The 21,331-nt window shown below is 34.9% G+C and overlaps 1 protein-coding gene across 3 annotated transcripts in view; it reads right to left on the bottom strand.

Annotated features, from left to right (window-relative positions):
• Positions 1–1,993: 1,993 nt before the first annotated feature.
• Positions 1,994–21,331, bottom strand: part of LOC106719022 (beta-arrestin-1) — a 53,970-nt gene continuing 34,632 nt past the window's right edge. The window contains exons 3-13 of one of the 3 annotated variants that reach the window (XM_045682060.1): positions 11,698–11,763; positions 11,263–11,355; positions 10,729–10,789; positions 9,788–9,930; positions 8,845–9,071; positions 8,067–8,199; positions 7,658–7,818; positions 7,206–7,349; positions 6,682–6,768; positions 2,202–2,324; positions 1,994–2,120 (exon numbers count right to left, since the gene is read on the bottom strand). In XM_045682060.1, coding sequence (XP_045538016.1) covers positions 2,033–2,120; positions 2,202–2,324; positions 6,682–6,768; positions 7,206–7,349; positions 7,658–7,818; positions 8,067–8,199; positions 8,845–9,071; positions 9,788–9,930; positions 10,729–10,789; positions 11,263–11,334 — 1,239 coding nt within the window. In that variant the 5' untranslated portion in view covers positions 11,335–11,355; positions 11,698–11,763 and the 3' untranslated portion in view covers positions 1,994–2,032. Of the gene's footprint in view, positions 2,325–6,681; positions 6,769–7,205; positions 7,350–7,657; positions 7,819–8,066; positions 8,200–8,844; positions 9,072–9,787; positions 9,931–10,728; positions 10,790–11,262; positions 11,356–11,693; positions 11,764–21,331 lie in introns of all 3 variants that reach the window. The other 2 variants (XM_045682057.1, XM_045682050.1) reach the window with 2 other exon arrangements.

The raw sequence follows: 21,331 nt of genomic DNA, 5'->3' as shown, positions 1-21,331 counted from the left end.
TGTATGAAATCATTCATATTTTTATGACGAAGGCCACATTCAGGTCGCTAAAAAACGTAATAATCACATGTTGAAAACGAGCATTTTCCTGACAATGTATATTTTAAACCAAATTATTTATTTATTATGACTAAAACCCAATTGTGATAAATTCCAAAATTATTTTTAATTAAAATAAATGTATATTTTTTTTAAATAATTAATTTCATTTAAATTTTGTTATAAGTATTCGAAAAAAAAAATTCTCAAAGATATTTCTGTATTGAAATTACAATGTTAAAAATATTTTTATAATACTTAATGCATGTTACCGAATTATATTGTATTATAAATTTATTATAAAGGATGATGATGATAATGATAACTTTATTAAGGAAATAATTCCCGCAAATGACCTCATGATTTACAACTAATATTACACATATTACAAATTAAATTATACCAACATAAAATTGTACTTGCAAATTTGATCAATAGTTTGTTATTTAAAATAATTTTCATCGAATATAATATAAATCTTTTTCTATAATACTTAATATGTTACAAGCACACTTTCATATCAAATACTAGCTTTTACCCGCGACTCCGTCCGCGCGGAATAAAAAATAGAAAACGGGGTAAAAATTATCCTATGTCCCTTTCCTGGTTCTAAGTTACCTGCCCACCAATTTTCAGTCAAATCGATTCAGCCGTTCTTGAGTTATAAATAGGGTAACTAACACGACTTTCTTTTATATATATATAGATATATAGATATATAGATTTGCTTGGCATTTATATTAAAAAAATGTCCACATTAATCGTTTAACATCAACTTAATTGTATTAGATTTATAAAACAATTTATTCGTGCCGTTTCACAAACTGGTTGGCCAAACTTCTATTAAGACCAAAAGTTTGTCAAACATTTAGAAATGTAATGTAAAATGTTTTTGATTAAGGGTATGTTCCGATATACACTGCGAGCACTGCACAGTGCTATCACTGTAGAAATATTCGTTCCGTTATGGACTGCCAGTATACTGCCGCAGTACCCTAGGGAAATATATGACGTCATAAATCGCCGCCATATTCTACTGTGAGCACTGGCGTTTTCGAGGTAAGGTACTCGCAGTACTTTGATCACGTGATCAGTCAAAACCACCCAAGTGCCTGACATCTTATAAACAAAGCTACAGTTTAATCAGAAAATGTTAAAGTTCTGTAATTGGTTTGGATTAATAAATAAAACAATGGAAGAATTGCAAAAATTAACCTTATTAGACTGTGTTGATAATGAAAAACATATTCTTTTTTATGAAAAAGTACTTACTTTTATTACATTATAAATTCAATTTATAATTAATATTAATTAAAATATTTTTAATTTGACAGTACTCCAAAACAGTTTTTTTTATGTACTAGAAAACTTGAATACACTCATTTGAATGTTGCGTCAAAAAATGCGGCTGACAGTATACGAGATTGCGTTCCGTTTTAAATCGTAACCAGTATAACTGGCTATAAAGGAACGGCTTCACAGTATACTGAATTGACGTCACACTCTACAGTGGTCGCAGTGGATATCGGAACACACCCTAAATGTACAAGATCAAATTTGTAACAATATATATTTGACATACAGTGTGCATGTAACACGACAATACCCGATATACTTTCCTGCACTTGAATTTGAACTTTAATGCCATTGGTACAGAGTTCAAATTTAGTATCCATAAGAAGATGCCATCGGTGTATTCTTCTCGTATTCGTTCACAACATATACAAACGGTTGAACCAGTTACAACCGGTTTTAACTTGTATAGATCGGCTCGAAGGACCATATTTCTTCTTCGAGTATGAAGTCTCTTCGTTTTACACAAGGTAACTATTATGTACAGATATGGGAAGTAGTGGATAATTCCTTGTATTTACGAGCAGCGCGAGCCACGGTCGAGTGTTGCCAGCCGCAACATGCGGGGCGGGGGCGGACCCGGGGGCGGGGGCGGGGGCGGGGGCGAGGCCGGGGCCGGGGCCGGGGGCGGGGGCGCATCTCAGGCCTCCGAGTCCGCGCCCTTTAGTCGCAGTCGCGCGAAATCTTCGAAGATAATATCGTCGTCTTGTTCTTGCCCGTTCTCGTCTCTGTAAAATAGAAAAGATGGCATTAAGTTAATTTGTACTTTTTTACAAAGGGAATAAAGTACAAAATCAATGTATACATACGGGTGTGGGTCGAGCTGTATGAGGTCGTGGTCCTGATGGGGCGCGGGCTCGGGGGCGGAGCGCGGCGCCTCCTCCTCCGGCTTCGGGTGCATCAGGATGAACGGGAGCTCCGCACTCAAGTCCCTGAACAACATTTATTTATTTATTTAAGCTTTATTATCCACTTAACAATAAAAATAAATATAAAACAGATTATGTAAAACTAGTTTGTGTGTTTTGTTATGTGGCCCCTTATTGGGTAAAAGCCTCCTCCATCCTCTTCCATCTTTCTCTGTCCTTGGCCAAATGCATCCAACTTGTTCCAGCAGTCATTATGATATCATCGGCCCATCTTTTCTTTTGTCTCCCCACACTTCGTTTTCCTTTTGGGCCCACCCATTTAGTAGTTCGGTAAGTCCATCTCTCATCTTTATATCGGGATAAGTGTCCTGCCCAGTTCCACTTCTGCTTCAAACTATAATTAAGGGCATCAGTCAATTTAGTTTTCTTGCGAACGGTTGTGTTCCTCGTTTTGTGTATTTTTCGAATTTTAAGTATACTTCGTTCCATTGCATGTTGACATGAAGTTATTTTATTCTTTACTTTTTCAGTGAAGGTCCACGTCTGGCTAGCGTAGGTTAGGCTCGGGAGGATACAAGAATCCATTATTGTCTTTTTTATATTTGTGCTGTAATTCCCTTTTAGGATTTCTTTTTGAGCCCAGTATTTCTTCCAAGCTATGCTTACTCGTCTTTCTATTTCGTTTTCGTTACTATTTGCCTCGAAGGACACCAGTTTACCTAGGTATACATACTCATCTGTATATTCTATTGGGTTTCCATCAACTTTGATTTCTTTCTTTAGACTGTTTGTTAATATTTTTGTTTTGGATGCGTTCATGTGCAACCCGACGTTTTTACTTTCAGAGTTTAGTCTTCGAAGCATTGATTCTAAACCTGTCGTGGATTCACTAAAGAGAACGATATCATCTGCAAAACTAAGGTGTGTTAATTTGTTGTTTTGAATCCATATGCCTTCATTTTTCCAATCAATATTTTTGAAAACGTCCTCAAGTACAGCTATAAATAGCTTTGGGGACAACGGGTCTCCCTGCCGCACTCCTCTTCCAATAGTGAATTCCTCCCCTTGTTTTTCTAGTTTTACTGTACTTGTGCTCTTGGAATATATGTTTTTTATGATATTGACGTATGTTTTGTTTACGTTGTTGTTTCTTAAAGCAGTCCATATTGATGTGTGTAGTATACTGTCGAACGCTTTGGAGTAGTCCACGAAGGCTATGTAGAGTGGTTTATTGAATTCTTTGAATTTCTCTATAATTTGTTCAACAGTGTGAATATGGTCTATCGTTGAGTAGTGGGATCGGAAACCCGCTTGTTCTATTGGTTGGTTCCTGTCAATATTTGGTGCAATTCTTCTTAATATGATTGATGAAAAGAGTTTATAAATTGAGGATAGCAAGCTAATGGGCCGGTAGTTGCCGATGTCGAGCGGGTTCCCCTTTTTGTATAATAGTATTATGTTTGACTTACTCCATTGCGATGGCACTTGTTCGTTTTCCATTACTAAGTTGAAAAGTTGCGCTAAGTATGGAGTCAGAACTGGTGCCCCGATTTTTAACATTTCGTTTGTGATGTTATCCTCGCCTGGGCTCTTTTCGGGTTTTAGCCGGTTAATTTGGGCCCTGATTTCAGATTCTGTTATTGGATCTATAAGTGTTTCATCTATGTTTTCACCAGTTACATCATTAATATTTTCCTTATCATCTTGTGGTCCCTGACATAGTGGTTTAGCATAGAGTGAGGTATAAAAAGCCGTTGCACATTTGATAATACTTTCTCTATCTCGGTTTTCGCCTTTGTCACTGTTCAAACCTTGTATCCAGTTCTTATGTGTGGATAATTCTTTATAGGCTCTTTTTGAGCTTCGGAATATAAACATATTTTTCTCTATTATTTTCCTTCTGTGGTTGGCATAATCTTGCTTGATTGATCTGTTTGTTAGTTTAAACAGTTTCTTTAGTTCCTCTCTCATTTCTTTAGACTTTTTCTTCGTGTGCATGAGTTCAGTTCTTCTACGGATTAGATTTTGTGTGTGTTCGCTAATGATTCTTTCTTTCTGTTTATTGTTTCCTTCCTTTTTCAGACTTTTTGTGATTGCTTCTTCCAGTTGGTCACTAAGGGATTGTACGATCTTAATTTTCTTTAATGGTTCTTGTAATTTTTGTAAGTTCTTTTTCAGGTTTTGTACGTAGTTGGTTTTGTCTTTACTGGACTTCAATTTGTTTGGTAGGTTTGTAAATGTTCTACGACTTAGTTTAGGTTTTTGATAGTTTAGGGTGCATCTTACGATTCTGTGGTCAGACGGGAAGTTTAATTTATTTAGAACTTCTACATTTGTTATGGACTTTGGGTTGGGGCTCAATATAAAGTCAATTTCGTTTTTTGTTTGATGGTCTGGTGATATCCATGTCCACTTTCTGGAGCGTTTCTTCTTAAAGTATGTGTTCATAACTGCCAGCTTGTTCTCCTGCGCATATTGTATAAGGCGTTCACCCCTGGCGTTTCGTATGCCATAGCCATATTTTCCTATTACAAGATTTTCATGTGGTTTTGGTTGTCCAATTTTGGCATTGAAATCGCCTATAATTAGTCTGTTTCTATCAGCGAGTTCTTGTGCTCTTGATAAGTCATTATAGAATTTTGTGATTTCTTCCTCGCTTGAACTTTCAGTGGGAGAGTATACTTGAATCAGCGATAGTGGTCCCTGTTTGAAGTTCAGTTTTAGGAGAGCCACTCTTTCTGAAATTCCTAGAAAGCTTGATATATTTCTCGTTAGTGATTTCTTTATTAAAAAGCCTACTCCATGAAGTCCCCGTGTCTCGCCTATATAACAAAATATATATTCTTTGTGTTCTTCGATGGAATAACCCATTTTTTTCACCTCTGCTAGCCCTATTATATCCCAGTTTATTTTATTTATGGCATAATTTAGTTCTAAAATTCTTTCTTTACTTGATAAGGATCTCACATTGAATGTGCATATTTTAAGGCCTTGTTTACTTTTGTTTGTGTAATATTTCTTATTTCCATTGATATTTGTATTATATTGTTTGTTTATACTTGATGGAGGGTAGTGGTCTCTTTGCCCCGCGGTGACCAGCCGGCTTGGGGTGATATTTTCAGAAGTTGGTTTGAATAATGTTATGATTTTTGTTATAGTTTTGTTCCGGGTGCCGGTAGTCGTTGCTAGTTTTTTGAGGTTCCAGGTTGTGATGCTGTTCTAGTTCGTTCGACGTAGTTGAGAATATTCGGTTTAATAACATCTTTTGGTGTATTCTTAGAAAATGACGGTGTTGAGGTTTCTTTCGCATTTATTTTCTTTTGGTTTGTGGAGTTGGGTGAACCTGAGTCTTCTCTCTTCCTTTTATCTCTAGTTTTGTCAGTTGATCTCTTCACTATAAGTTTGTCATATTTCAGGTAAGCGATATTTCCTTTCTTCCTTTCCTCTTCTAGTCTAGGTTGTAGCTGTTTCCTCTTTTCGAGTACTTCTTTAGAGAAATCTTCTTTCACATTCACACCAGGTGGGAGATTGCCTTTATTTTTTAGTATTATATGCTTTTTCCATAGTGTAGCTATAGTGACCACAAGGGGGCGATTTTTATCTTTGTTTTTGCCTATTCTATATAAGTTTTTAATTTCGTGACAGTCGATGTGTGTTCCTGTTTCTATTATTATGTCTTTTATGTAGTCTACCATCTCTGCTTCTGGTTTACTAGGCTCCTCAATTCCAAAAAATACCAGGTTGTATTTCCTTTTTTCCAATTCCATTATGTTGATTTTATGCTCCAATGTAGAAATTTTTGTTTTTAGCTTTGTGTTCTCCTCCGTTATTGCTTTTAAACGCTCATCCATAGCCTCCATTACGTTTTTTGTAACTGATGTTGTTATAGTTCTAGTTTGTTGGTTTAGCTTTTCGTCCAGTCTTGACAGCAGAAGCTCCATGTTATTGTCCATTTTTGGGAAAATGATTTTGTTATGGCAACACTACTTTGTTGGTAATTATTCACTTGAAGTTTGTTGTTTTGCTTGTCAGTGTCGGTTTGACATTTAAATTATACACTACTCAATGTCGAGTTGACATTGTTTTCGTAATATTGGTAGCACTGTTGTATAATTTTCAGGTTAGGTTAAGGTCGAATTTTAGTTGTAAGTTTTTTCGTTTAATATAATAGTTTTCACAGTGTATATTATCCGAAACTGTCCTTTGTTAACACAGCAAGTCGATTGTGCGCTGAGACGCCACAAATTAACACTGTTTGCACTGTTATTAATATTTATTCACGAAGACGCTGACGTACGTGTTCGTTGTAAGACTACCGGAAACGGACAACAACATTATAAGAAATAAAAATTTAGTTTCGGTTAATAATAACAAGTTTTTGTCTATCTTCCTGGTGTAAGTAGAAATAAGTGTAAATTACCCGCCAAGAGGTCCGAGACACAATTTCACCTTGACCTTGTATTGTACTATAATACCCAAGTTCTCGCGCTGCGCCGGATCTGCTATCCTGGTAACAAAATTCATATTTCAATTAATGGTAAACTAGCTTTTACCCGCGACTCCGTCCGCGCGGAATAAAAAATAGAAAACGGGGTAAAAATTATCTTATGTCTGATTCCTGGTTCTGAACTACCTCCCCATCAATTTTCAGTCAAATCGATTCAGCCGTTCTTGAGTTATAAATGGTGTAACTAACACAACTTTCTTTTATATATATAGATATATCTATATATATATATATATAAAACTGGATTGTCTGTATGTATTTCATAAATATATTTTTAAATTTTTTGTTTGACTATGTCTATAAGCAAGGCCGCGTTTATTCCGAGTGAACTCTGGAATGCCTGGACCGTTTTTTTTTCTTAATTCTATTGCCGACGAAGTCATGAGCGACCGCTAGTTTAAAATATATAATAGCAACGTAAATATTAATGTAGTTACAATGTGCTGGATGCGAGGTTTGTGTCCTCGTGTTTGAGTTGTCCGTCGAGTGCGAGTCCCCACTTGTCCTTGTTGTTGGCCAACAGCGGCGTCAACGTGAACACCTTGCTCAGTGTAAACCCTGGCCCCACTGGACAACCCTCCCTGGAAACGTACGGATAGATCATTGAAAAATGAATAATTTAAACGAGGGAATGAATGAATGAAAGAATGAACCGGTAACGTAATTTGGAAGTGAATTTAATGGAGGAAGAGATGCATACGAAGGTAAAATATTATCTTTTTGTGGATCTCCTCCTCAATGGATTAAAGGTAGGCAATGTATCTGTAATTGCGAATGTCTATGGACAGCGGTCGCTTCGCCATTTCGGCGAATTCGTTTGTTACCTTGTAATATAAAAGAAGAATCGAACAAAAACGAGCGAATTAAATATAGATATGAGTACACTAACTCTGATTCAGCCTCTGCTACTGTACACTTGTACTGTGCGGTGGAGAAGAGACAGATGTCAGCAAACTGACGCACAGACACCTTGATGCGTTTGACGGAGCGGTTGGAGTTGTTGGCGATGTGCACATTCACAGCTATGTTCTCACCGTGGTGATATAACTCCTACACATAAAAAGGTTTCAATTTCACTTAGCATGGGTTTCTGAGACCAAAAACTCTATTTAAAATATATTGTTATCTCTGTTTAGGAAGATAGTGAGGTTTTGGTCTGAGAAACTAACGATTTAATAAAAATTAAATGGTTAAGTGTGGCTGTAAATATCGTAATAAGTAAAAAAAAAAAATATATCAAATGGAAAGATATCAACGAGAAATGATTTGAGAAAGACGACTATGTCAGATTAGTTTACCTTGTCTAACGATGCCTCCAGGTACATTTTGTTAGGACTCATCATGAACTCTTTGGAGACTTCCACTGAAGGCTGCTCACCTTGTTTGCTCGGTGCGTACATTATCTTCCTGATCGCCAGACGTACTGAATTCCTAACATACGTCACATTTTATGAATAATCTCATCATAAACTTATACCACAATATTACGACACCCTTCATACTCTGAAGAAAATAGAGATAGTAATAGCTTACAACATTTAAAATTCAACCTATAGCCCTATTAGTATATTTCAGTAGCACTTACTAATATGCCTATACCTAATCTTAACAGTATTAATTATTTTTTACCTGACTTATCCGAGAGGGATATAATTTGAAATTAAACACATGTGGGGGAATCCTCTGTTCAAAAATAAAGAACAGTAGGGAGATATAATGAAATATCACCTGTATTATACAAAATGTGAGATCTTTTTTAACATTTAATACATTTTCCCCTCATAACTTATTATACCTTTACAAATCTATGTATATACTGATTCAAGGAAACGATGCGCAATGCTATGAGTCAAACCGAGAGCAAACTGCGTTTTCATTAACACCAATTAACATCGCAAAAATGTTTATAAAAATAACCGACATGGCGTGATCGCAAATTATAACAATTATACTTGTTTAACACAACCTTTCTATACAATCTGCAAGTAACTGTCATTAAAAAAAACTTCTTCATTAAAAAAAATCTGTTTGAATTTTCAGGTTTTAGACTCTGAGTAAGGGAATGGATCTTGTTACCTCTTGTGCGGTTTGTCATCTTGTGAATCGGCAACAAATGCTTTCAGTTCGTAGTCAACGCCGCATGGCTTGCCGGTGTCGCCGGGCGCGGGTTGCAGCGTGACCGAGGCCGGGCAGTGCGGCGGCAGCTCGAAGTAGAAAGGATGCGCCGCGGGGCCCAGCTTTCGGACCAACCGCTCTTGTAGTCGGGTCAGAGGACGCTTTGCGGGCGCTGTTGCTGGGTATATCTGTTTCGAAAGAGTTGTTTTTTTGTTGACGAAAAAAAAAATTAGGTCTTGACGATTTGATTTGTGGGATATTTCAGACGGGTTTGCATGTTACGAATGTAGTGTGTGTATATTTGTTGTTGACATTGTTTCATTGAAAATTTTAAATTAAATGTTTATTTTGGTGGATCATTTTTAAACTAGTTTATGTGCATTACTTGGCCATTGGTATCTCAGGTAATAGTTAACTAGTTCATTTAAATGTCTCTAAAAAGGTGAAACATTTTTGTTGAAATTATATTTTGCGGTTAATATTCCTATATATAAATGAAATGGAGGTAAAACAAACTCGCAAATTGTCTACACATTTAACAAAGTTGCTATCTGGCAGGCTCAGACGCGTCGTCTCTCTGTACCTTCACATCAACGAACTGTCAACACTGAGCTAATGTCGTCTTGCGAACAAATGGAATTTACTGCTAATTCAGATTGGCATTTGTACGGGAAACATGCAAGGGCTTTTAGTCAAAATAAACATTTATGTACTTTCGCGTTATATTTACTTTTTTATTCTACTGTAGGAACATGTGATATACTAAAACTTTTTGGTATGAAATAAAAATAATAATAAATCTTTTTCCTAGGAATACTGAAAGGAAACTGTTTGTAGAAAATATGCGAGACCAGCACGAGCCCAAGTAAGAAATAAGTAAACAATAAGTATAGAGTATATTGACCTGTTCAGCGGCGAGGTAGAGGTCCTTGCGGAAGGTGAGACCGAGCACGTCAAGGTCCTCGCGGCCGTAGCGGAACGCGGCCAGCACGTGCCCGAACACCTTGCGATCCTTCACATATTCGGGATCGATCAGCACAACGCCATCTATAATAATGTACAAATAACGTTACAATACTATTTAGAAATATTTTTATTCCACATTTTTTTTATCCTTATCTACATTAGTCTCTGCTCTTTTTATAGATCTGGCAACATATTAGCAACTAATAATATATCTTTGGTCAGGGGTGTCCTTAACTATAACCAACGACCCACTTGGACGTTCACCTCCTCTTCCATTAACGTGTATTCTATATTAGATTTGTCCTTGCACAGTCGGAAATTCCACTACTAAACTAAATTTACGTCTGCCAAAAATAATTTCATAGTTTTCCCTATTTGGAACAGTACAAAAATGTATGCTTAAACTATGGACTTTATTAATATTGCAGTTAGGCGTAGGTGTTGAAATATGTGTTTATGTTATACGAAATATTTTTTTTTGCGACTGTATATTTCAAATTAGAATTATGGCGGCAATGAAATTGCGCTGCAAGATATATGCCAGAAACAAATCGTCAGACGTCCAGATGTTTTTGCTTTGAAATATAGAATTATCTTTCAATTGTTAACAGGAAAATTAGCTTTAAAACATCGCAATATTTAAAATACTAACGTTATAATCTTACTTATATCTTAGTAATATTTAACGAGTAAATGCAAAAGTTTAGATTGATGAATGGATGTTAGAAGGTATCTCCGGACCGAATACACACGGCACAGATGTAGAACATAGTCTGAAAGAACACATAGGCTACTTATTTTTTTAAATGCGCGCTGACGGAGTCGCGATCGACAGCTAGTAGCATATATGTATCTTAACAAAGAACTTGCAATACTTACCAATTGGATCTACATGCGTTATGTGATCTACAAAGTCTCTCTTTCCTAAGTATACTGTGATCTGGAAAACAAAAAAAGATTTTAGACAAATAGATTATATTGACAGAATAGACTACGTATTTCCCTGTTATTGTTTGTGATAGTGCGAACACAAGGTACTGGACGTTCCATAAAAACGACACTAAATATTTCCTATGGGACAGTAGGTTATGACGACATTTCGATGGCATTAGGTACCAGGATAGCATAGGTTTGCGTGCATTGACTCATCAGTAGCATATCGCGTGTAGACGTATCGCAAACGATATTACTGTTCAATGAACCTAACAAATTCCACGGCGCATCAACTTAACGTATGGCTGTATACGACTGATTTGTATCTAGGTCTTATCCAATGTTATTTGTATAAAAATATAAAAATGTTAACACAACAATCTCCACTTCTTATCTAGTTCTAAAGACACTAAGGGCAGAATAAATGAAATCCTAGTCCGTATTTCGTGTGTGGAAACAATATAATCATTAATAGTTAACCTTTCCATTGGGCGAGCTCTTTTTGAAGACCCTGGTGGCCTGCCGCTGCTTGTTGCTGCCTCCGTCGTCCATGCTGCCGCGCCCTCCGCACCACTGCACACAACGACACGCTCACATCACTTATAACCAGGGCAAACTTCAATATTTCGGGGTAATATTCCAAAGCTAGGATATCCTTATGCTCGGCGCCCTGGGCTCCCCACCTGGCCCTACCTTAACGCCACTACTGCTTATAAAATTCATCATATATCGCTCATTTTAATTGCATGCGATCTGTTGCAACGGATACGTCGCAATACTGAGAATTATATATTTAATATAATCTGATTCTATGAACAGATTATTTCACTTACGGAAAAACCTCACCTTACAAAATTTATTATGCAAATTTTAATGAAATTAATATTACAAAAATGTAGGAATTATAATACCTACATAGACCCCTGTGCGGCTCCAGGGTTCACTTTACACCACAAACCACTGCTGCGCAGCCGCGCCGCCCTGCAGACACAGAAACCGTTCGTTAAAATTTGAGGAAATTAAGATGTATGTAAATATTATTCAGAAATATGACACGAATCTTATATGACAATGACATCCTAGCTTTATGAAATAGTCAACCATTAAATGGAACAATCGGTTTTATATTACAAAAGGGCAAGAGGTAACAACCGAAGGCATATCGTATTCCAATGATCGCCCGACGGTCACGTGGTGGTAACGCCGACCTCGTCCCGTCGCATCCCTCCCTCTGTAATCACCTCGTTACAAATACGATTGTCACGGTATCAGGTGTTGAATGTTACGTTTTAATGTTACATTTTATGTTATAACGATACAGATATGTACAGTTGCATTGTATTTGCAATCAATATAATTATCGTAAAAACTGAGGCGTCCTGAATCGTATCACGTCAAATTTTGTTCAACGCACTACGCGAAACGGAACCGAAGCGGAACGTAACGCGAAAACCATGTAAACGAATCAAAATGTATCTTAAAATTTTCTCAATGTTAAATTTGGTTTCGTGGTGTAAACCGAGCTTGAAATTTTTCGTTGACATAAATTAAATGCGAAATTACCTTAAGCCTTAAACGCTTCTTCGTATATATCACGGCTGTATAGTATCTAGAAATATACCGCCTCGTGCTCTCCTAGAGTGACGGAATTTGACGTGTCATGATTATTCTGTGTTTGCCCTCCCTTCCCCTTCCCGCCTCGTCCGCTGACACGGGATGAGATAATCACATTGCTAGTAGAGTTTGCAAGAGACACCAACATATTGAACAACGTGAGACATTACCCTGCACAAAATCATATAAGCATCGCTCTTATTCACTTTAAGATGGAGATAGGAATATATTTTAGGACAAAGGCATTTTGAGACAGGTATTTTTTCCTTCCTTACAATCTTAATCAGTATTTAATATAAAGGTAATCTATTTATAATTGCGTCACTGTTACTTTGAATTAATAACTATGCTACAAATGTTTGCAACAGATTATGTTTAAAACAAAGGAAAATGAAAGAAAAACATCATGTTATATAACATTCATGATGGTACGTAATCTAATGATGTATACAGCGGAAGTACTTATTTTCATTTTAACGATTGCAATAAGCATTTTGTTTTTAAATAATTCACTAGGAAAATGTCCGCAGTGAATAAATAATTTACAGGTACAGGGCCAACATTGTGACGTCGTGGGATTGTCCGCAGATGTGTAATTTTCATGGATCTCCTACAACGAGGGGTCGACAACTCGACATCGAGTCGAATTTACTTTTTCATTTATATCTCGCTCCCTCTGATTGAACGCTCGTTACCTGCCGACCCTCCGGTGATCGAAATGTTCGCACTGGCACCCTCAATTGCTAGAAAGTTAATACAAACTCGCCAAAAAAAAATCTTTGATTAATGTTATGATCGATTTATAACTGATCTCATAGATTCTAATGAGCAGGCCCTCGTTGAAAATCTTTCGTGTTTTCTATATATAATTTGAAGCATTTTGGACAATTATGTTTTCACCGATAATGACTATTTCATTCTATACTTACGTCATTACGACAGAAGGATTTAGCTGGGCTTAAATAGGAAAACATTGTTAAAGATTTTATTTTTTCGCTATAAAACGAAAAAGGTATAAATTGTAGAAGTTATTCGCTTATTTAGATTTTGAGACGAATCTACATTAAGAGATTATTTTTGTTTCATTAACTTTTTTCGCAAATCGAAAATATGTTTTAATCACTCTGATCTAAGGTTATTTGGAGGAGAACATACAAAAGATTAGATTATCAAAATATTTAAATCTTATTTATATTGACTTTGAAAAATTTTATGTTATTAATCGCTGGCCGGTAAAACCGAATGCCGATATAAAAATGCCGTTAAAACTAGAAACTTCGACGTCGTTCGAAATGTGTTCCATCATAAAACTGAGCCACTTACCGTAACATATTTATATTTTATGCTACACACAACACATCAAATTTCTCTTATACGTCAAGTTTAATCCAACATCGTTAAAAGTCCTTTGATGGATAAAACTCCTACGATATATTACTCCATATTCATCTTAAGGTCGTATATTTTCTAACTGTTTATATTAATTTATAAGACTGTCTAGATCATTTGAAATTGTTGGTCCATACACTAGTATCAGTCGTTATAAATGAGACGCCATACAAAATACGATACAATTGCATTTTTGAACCTTTAATAGTGCTGTAAAAAATGAACAAACTTTTAGACAATAAATACATCTTGGTACATAAATCAAACGTAAAACAAAACAGATCTCGTTTTTACTAAAATACTTTTTAGACAAGCGTGATGTCTGTCGTCAACTATTGTTGAAAATATATTGAAATAAATCATTAGATCCCGTCGTTATCGATTCCAAATTTCCACGTAGAGGCGAATTTCATTTTCAAATATATAACTAAAAACTATTTTATAAATGTATGAACAATTCGAATGTAACATAGTCGACTATAATCTGTACATTAGCAGACCAGTCACTCGTGTCATTTGCATGAAAGTCCGAACAGTTCACCTGAAACAATACATGTTTCAGCGAATAGATTAGAGTTGGGCGTGTCCGTGGCATGGTTTAAATTTGAGACTAGACTGACTAGAGTAATATTTGATAGAATCAGGTCACCTATTATCATAATAAAATTTAATAAATAATTCAGTTTCAGTTTACTTATGTATGAATACGTCGGGAACTGAAAACTACTGTATTTTACTTAAAACAGTATATTACGTATGTATGACTAGGAGTCGCCTGCAATTCCGTCTGCGCGGTATTAAAATAATAGTTATAAGTAGCCTATGTGTCCTTCCAGACTATGTTCTACATCTGTGCCTAATTTCATCAAGATCCGTTGAGCCGTTCCGGAGATACCTTGTAACAAACATCTATCCATCTAAACTTTCGTATTTATAATATTAGTAAGATGTATATTTTATTACTATGTAAGTCCAGCAAAAATACGAGCACAGAATATTTTTAAGAATAAGAGAAAAGCATTCGCGTAATATTTACATCGTTCATTATTACCGGTGTTTAGTTCCACAACTCACAGGCAATGGTCGTAAGATATACTTGTAAAAAAATTTACAACATATTATGAGAATTCTGGTTAGCATTATATTATAAAAGAAAAAAAGTCCTTTAACAATCTCTGTTATTTGGTTACATATATCAAGAGACTATTAACAACCTGAGTGCTCTAAGATTCTTTCTTATTAAATAAAATTCGCAGGACAAGTCGGAACACTGGGCGTGTTTTTCTGTACTTTACGCGTACGCGTTGTTATGACTAGTCGAAGGGTTGGTTTCAATATCAAGCTAGCGTAAATAAAGTTGCGCAATCATTCGTATGGCGTTGTTACCATGCGACGTGTGGACTCGCCTCATAGATTTACTTTACGACCTGCGGAGGCTTAGCACTTTTACGATGACATATATTGGACTTTGTGACGTGTTCCTTACTTTTAGAAATGTAATAAAGAAAGTCGCTAGTGATATTTATAGACCATATTTCGCGCCATCAAAACGCCTAATACTAGCAAAAATGGACAACAATTAAAAGAGTATATGAAGCCTGAATAGCAGTTGCTTACTGCCTGAATAGCAGTTGCTAACTGTCTAACTGCACCTGCACAAAAAATTTGTACGTTCATTTTGAAATATTTAAATCAGCTAATTTTATAGCATAAAAATGCAAGAGAGAAGCATTCTTGCAAGCTGAAGTTTGTAGAACGGCTTTAATGTATTGTTGTGAGCGAAGTGTCTCAGGTCAGGTCTCATTGGGAGCGACTGGGGACAGGTGAGAGGTCGCGAGAGGGCGTCGAGAGGGCTCGACGGGGAGTGTACCGGTAACGAGCGCGTTTACTGCGATTTAATACTAAGACCTTTTTTCCACTAAACAACCAGCGCGACCACCATTTCTGTAGCAGCCTCTAGCCGCATTTCATTGGCGGCTGCAATTGCTACATACGATGACAATCGCACACGGATAACCGCATAGTGGAAAATAGGTGTAAGCGTCTGGTAATAGCAAGGGATTGAATTCCGCGCACTCTGTTACGCAGTCAGGTGGAAAAAGGAGCAACGACGGTAAACGACGCAAAAATGTTAACGAGCATCGTTTTAACTTTTCGTTACAAATTGATAATATAATCTACACATTATTACAATGACATAAAATGTTGTCAAAAAAGCTGTTTGAAAATACGACGATGGGATAATAAAATGTTTTTTTTTTTTTTCAGTGTCAGTTTTTTCTTTCCAAGCGAATCCGTGTTGTTATTTCCCAGCTCTTTCATTTCTACACCAAGTAAATTACGCCCTAGGTTTTTCTATTAACGCTACTAGAAAATTTAAAGAAAAATCTGCGCATTTCATCCTCCAGCATTACGTCGCACATTAGTTAAACATGGTAATGCAAGCTATGACATGAGCTTAACAACTTCTGCTGAATGTTTAAAGCCGTGCAACAGACGTCCTGATTATAATGTCGCTGAATTAATGACGCCCTGTGGACAGAGCTCAAACAAAGCTCTCTTTCAAATACCCGTCATACGTCGTCAGATAAAGTGGACATGTTCTCTGTAAATACAAAATTACTTTACTTATTTTGTAGGCATTTTTACCTGCAACTAAACGAAATAATGTATTTAATATTAGTTTAGTTACATGTAATTGTAAAAATAATAACAAGTCACGACGTTTGTGTTATGATGTAACAATATATTGTGGCAAATTGTAAAATGCTGAGACAAAATATTTCTAAGTACAAAATCAGTTTTACTTTGTATTGTAGCTGGAAAAGAACTATACAAGAAAAACAAATAATACTCACAGCAATGATTTTTTAACAGCAAAAATTGTCCGTTAAATTTTATGTTAAAATGTAGTACAAAAATGTATTTAACAAACTTCTACTGCAACGATTGATGAAAACACGATACTTGTAAGTAAGATCAAAATATTTTAATTGTCATTTAATAAACATTAAAATCACTAGAGATTTAGTTTGACTCAATGCCAGTACTTTAACCTGATCCATAGAGATATTATCGTTTAAATAATAGGTGTACAAGTGAATGTTAACCCTAAGATATGAGACGTGAGTTCAAGAGAATGATTACATTAATAAATCATCTAATATATGTCTCATGTAGCAACTGGTTAGTAAGCTGCATATAGTTTATCTTACTATTATTATAAATGCGAAAAATTAGATGTATGGATGGATGGATATTTGTTTGATTATATCTCTAGGACAGCTCGACGTATATCGATGAAATTTCGCATGGACACCCACAAGATGAACACAGTTTGGAAGAGTACATAGGCTACCCGCACGGACGGAGTCAAGGGCGCTAGCTAGTAGTTATATAGGTATATAGTTTTCATTGATTAAGATCTATCTACTTTAACCAGTATTCTCAACAAGTTTTGATTAGAGGGTTAAAATCTTTATTGGCTACCAAAATATGACAAATACAGCACTATACTTCAGCTAAACATTTAATTCTTTCCAGTAAGAATCGCAATGGAATATAAAATATGATGGTAATAAGTATTACCATTTCAACGAATCATTAAATTAGAATTCATAGGGTAATTGAGGTAATAATAGTTAGTAATAAAGCATATTTAAGAGGCACCCCGGGGAGCGGCGCGCCTCGCCACATTTACTTCTATTGTTAATCCCATCCCGGGAATTAGTAGCCGCGGTCACAGGGTTAAAGCTGATTTAGGCTAAAATTCGTTGAATATCAAGATAATTTGAAATTTAATATTTTGAAATGTTAGCTTGCAATTTAGATGAAGTAGCATCATAGATAAATAATTTCCACTCAAATCAAATAATGAATCTGTATTGGTTATACATCGGCGTATAAAAATAAGACACACTTAACCACGAAACAACGGGAATTTAAGCCCTTAAAGTTCTTTCTCCAAAGAGTTTTATTAAATTTAGCTACGTTTACCACATTACAGTTTATATTGAACTACAAAACTTTCATTTTCTTCTCTACTTCTTTCTTATCTCATCCATTCTTGTAACTCTACACATTTATTCTAAAGTTTTTACTGAAACGGAGCGACGGCGTTTTCCTTTTTCTTTCAGGATAATGTATGATAAAAATTGTTTTCCTGTTTTTTTATTTATCTCATTACATTATATCCTCCCAATTTCTTTGAATAAACACAGATAACAATATGTTTCAATGTATTTATTCAAAACTATTATAGTTTTTACCCGCGACTCCGACCGCGCGGAACAAAAAAAATGCACACAAGATAAAAAAGTTCCATGTCCGTCTCCTAGTTCTAAGCTACCTCCCCATCAATTTTCAGCTAAATCAGTTCGACCGATCTTGAGTTATAAATAGTGTAACTAACACGACTTTCTTTTATATATATAAGATATAGCAAAAGTTCGTTATCTGTGTCAACACGTCATATAAATTCAGTAAAACCTGACAGAGAGACTGCAATTTAATATCAACCGTTGGTAACGACACATAACTTTGTTATGGGCTCCATAAAATGCCTCAAAATATAATAGCATGGTGTTAACGCCGCGAAGAATGTCGCGTAATGGCGACTTTTACTTGTGCAATCACAATTTCCAATGCGTTAAATAACACAAGAGATCCTTCTTTATGTGTTTTTATAAATATGAAACAACTCTTTTTATTCTACTACTAAAACAAAAAAAATTGGAATCAGAGGAAATTTATTTTTTTCATGATTTTAACCAAAACATTAAAGAAAAAGAGCCCTTCTCAATAGAAGCCTTACTTAGACTAAATGAAAAGTTTTAGTGTTATGAATTACAATTCTTTATTTGAGCCACAAATAAATCTTTTGACGAGTTCGAAATTCGAAATCGGGAGAAAAAAAAACTTCAATTAGGATCAAATTAATACAAGTTTACTCCACATAACGTAAAAAAAGTTTTCTTATTTTGAACTGTAAACACATGCAATGTAAACATATACAACGCATGTAAAACTCGTAAAACAAATGAAAAAAGGCAAAGCAATAACACACACGTATGATCAAATCAACGAATCTTTTCGTGTGTTACTTATCGGAAACAGGTCGACAATGATTGAATCGTGTACTGGCCGATTTCATGTTTTTCCTTCATTTTATTTCCCGGTAAATAATCGATGCCTTCGTGGCCATCTTTCTTTTTGCGTACAATCATGTATTTTCATCGGATGTCAAACGATATTTCGATGATTTCCAAAACAGTGATAAGAGGAACTAGTTAGGTTTATACTTCAGACCTTATATAAATAAAATATTTTATACTTGGATGTTGGTAATAAAATATACAGAATATAATAATCTGTAGTACTATTTCCAGTTGCGAGTGCAAACCGGCTAGGTTGAATAACGAGCGGGAGCAGAGAGCGTATTAAATCTTTTATAGTAGAAAGCACATCTTTTGAACTAGAAAACGTTTGAGATCCGTATCTATAAGTCTATATTTATTATATATAAATTGAAAATGTTTATATCTTTTTAGCAGAAGATATTATTGAAGTAATGTGGACACAAAGAAAAGGTCTGTCAATGTGTTATATACCGTTGGTTTCCATAGAAACATTCGTACAATGTCTTTTCTAATCTAATTTTTTTTAAAGAAAATTTAACCGATAATAATATGTTTTTACGTCTGTTGCAGTCTGTGAAAACCCACGGTAATTAACCATGTAAGATAAACAAATATCATCATCATCATCATGATGTTAACCATGTAAGATAAACAAATATGCTCTTCAGTAATTGGTTAAATAGTAACACATTTTCCCACGTCTTTAGTGTAATTTCTTTCCGCGAATTAATAGGAGTGAATGGATCATTGTTACTCGGACATGAATATTCTATAAAAGCTGATAACACGAACAATGGAGTTCTGTGTTAAACATTACAACAAAATAAATGTAGAATATTCATCTATATAGGTAATTAAGAAAATCTTTGTATTCAGTATTTACCAAAAAAAAAAACAAGTGAAAAATAAATTCAATCAAACAAATTCAGCTATTTTAACATCTCTTATAAACAAAGAGGGACAGTCTACAAATAAAAATGCCCTCAATTTCAATAAAAGTTTAATCAAACAATTCAATAACAATTACAAATGAAAAAGCGAAAGAAAAATAAACATTGAGCTCGACATTTAGAAAAGCGGACAGAGTTTAAAAGCATTTGTTTTGTTTGCTTAATTTACAGCCTTTGATGTTTCCGCATTTAATAGGAGCGCTTTAATTTTAATCAAATAATTGACGGAAATATTCAAAGTTGAGACCCAAAATAAACGCTTAGTTAAGGAATAAATGTCATAAAATAAACTAAAGCTCATATTATAAATCGGACAGATATATTGATAAACTTATAAAAAAAATTAAAAGTTAACCTAAATGTATGATAAATGATACTAAAAGCCGAACCGAGATCGTTTAATTTTTACTTAAATGGTCATCAAGTGTACATTTTTAATATTAGATTTCTCTACTTCTGACAAATCAATACATCCGCGCTGGTTGTTATTTATTATTATTGTAAATATAAGATTGTCCAATAGTACTCTTTATCAGGAGCTATAAAATAAACAAGACGCCATGTACAAGGACGTTTAAATGTAACAGTGGGGCAATGGAGCGTATATCGCAACATGTGATACAATTCACAATGAGGTCATTTTGACGCAGCGTCGACCAAATGTGTACAATGAGTGTACAATCCCACGCTTTTGTTTGTTGAGATTTGAGGAACATCAAGGATTGATAAGTTAAATATGTTATATAGAAGTCATATCGTAGATTTTTGCTGAGAATAAGTTTCCAAAAACACTAAAAAAATCTAACAATAATAGGTTTTTGTTTCGATGTTTTTGCAAAGGAATCTTACGAGTTGAAGGAGAGAGTATTAATTAAAAATAAAATAAAATTTCTAGATAGTTACATTATTGTATTGTTTTCGCTATTAAAGTGTCTTAGAAAAAAAAGATCTATTTATACGTTGATAATAACATTATTTTTTTATGAATAACGTTAATAAAATATAAAGACATGTCTAGATCGCATCCGGTCCATTTCGTACGATGTCATCCGTGAAGTGCGAACGGCGAAACTGAGCCTACTGTGTCCGATAGTAGCATTTCTAGGTCACCTATGATTTCTAACATAGGAAACAGTTCGTAACTAGTTTAGAGAGTGCTGGAAATGTTTCGAATGTTTGTTGCTTATTTGTAGTACATCATTCTAACAACCTGTCATAACTTTGCTCGTTGGATTTACAAAAAAGACTAACTTGGCACTGATATAAGAGCTTTATATACGTGAAAAGTTTATAATCTGTTCCGTTGCTTTTAAGTAACTGAAGAAACAAACAACCAATCTTTCTCAAAAATAAAAATATTATAATTCTTTTTTCAACCTTAAATTCACGTATCAATATCGATAGAATATCGTTAATCATACTTAACGTTTTCATGCAAATAATTGTATTGAAATTAAA

This window comes from Papilio machaon, chromosome 2 (genome assembly GCF_912999745.1).
Source record: "Papilio machaon chromosome 2, ilPapMach1.1, whole genome shotgun sequence".
NCBI lineage: Eukaryota > Metazoa > Arthropoda > Insecta > Lepidoptera > Papilionidae > Papilio > Papilio machaon.
The sequence above is the reverse complement of the archived record's forward strand: the minus strand, read 5'-3'. Positions and strand labels throughout refer to the sequence as shown.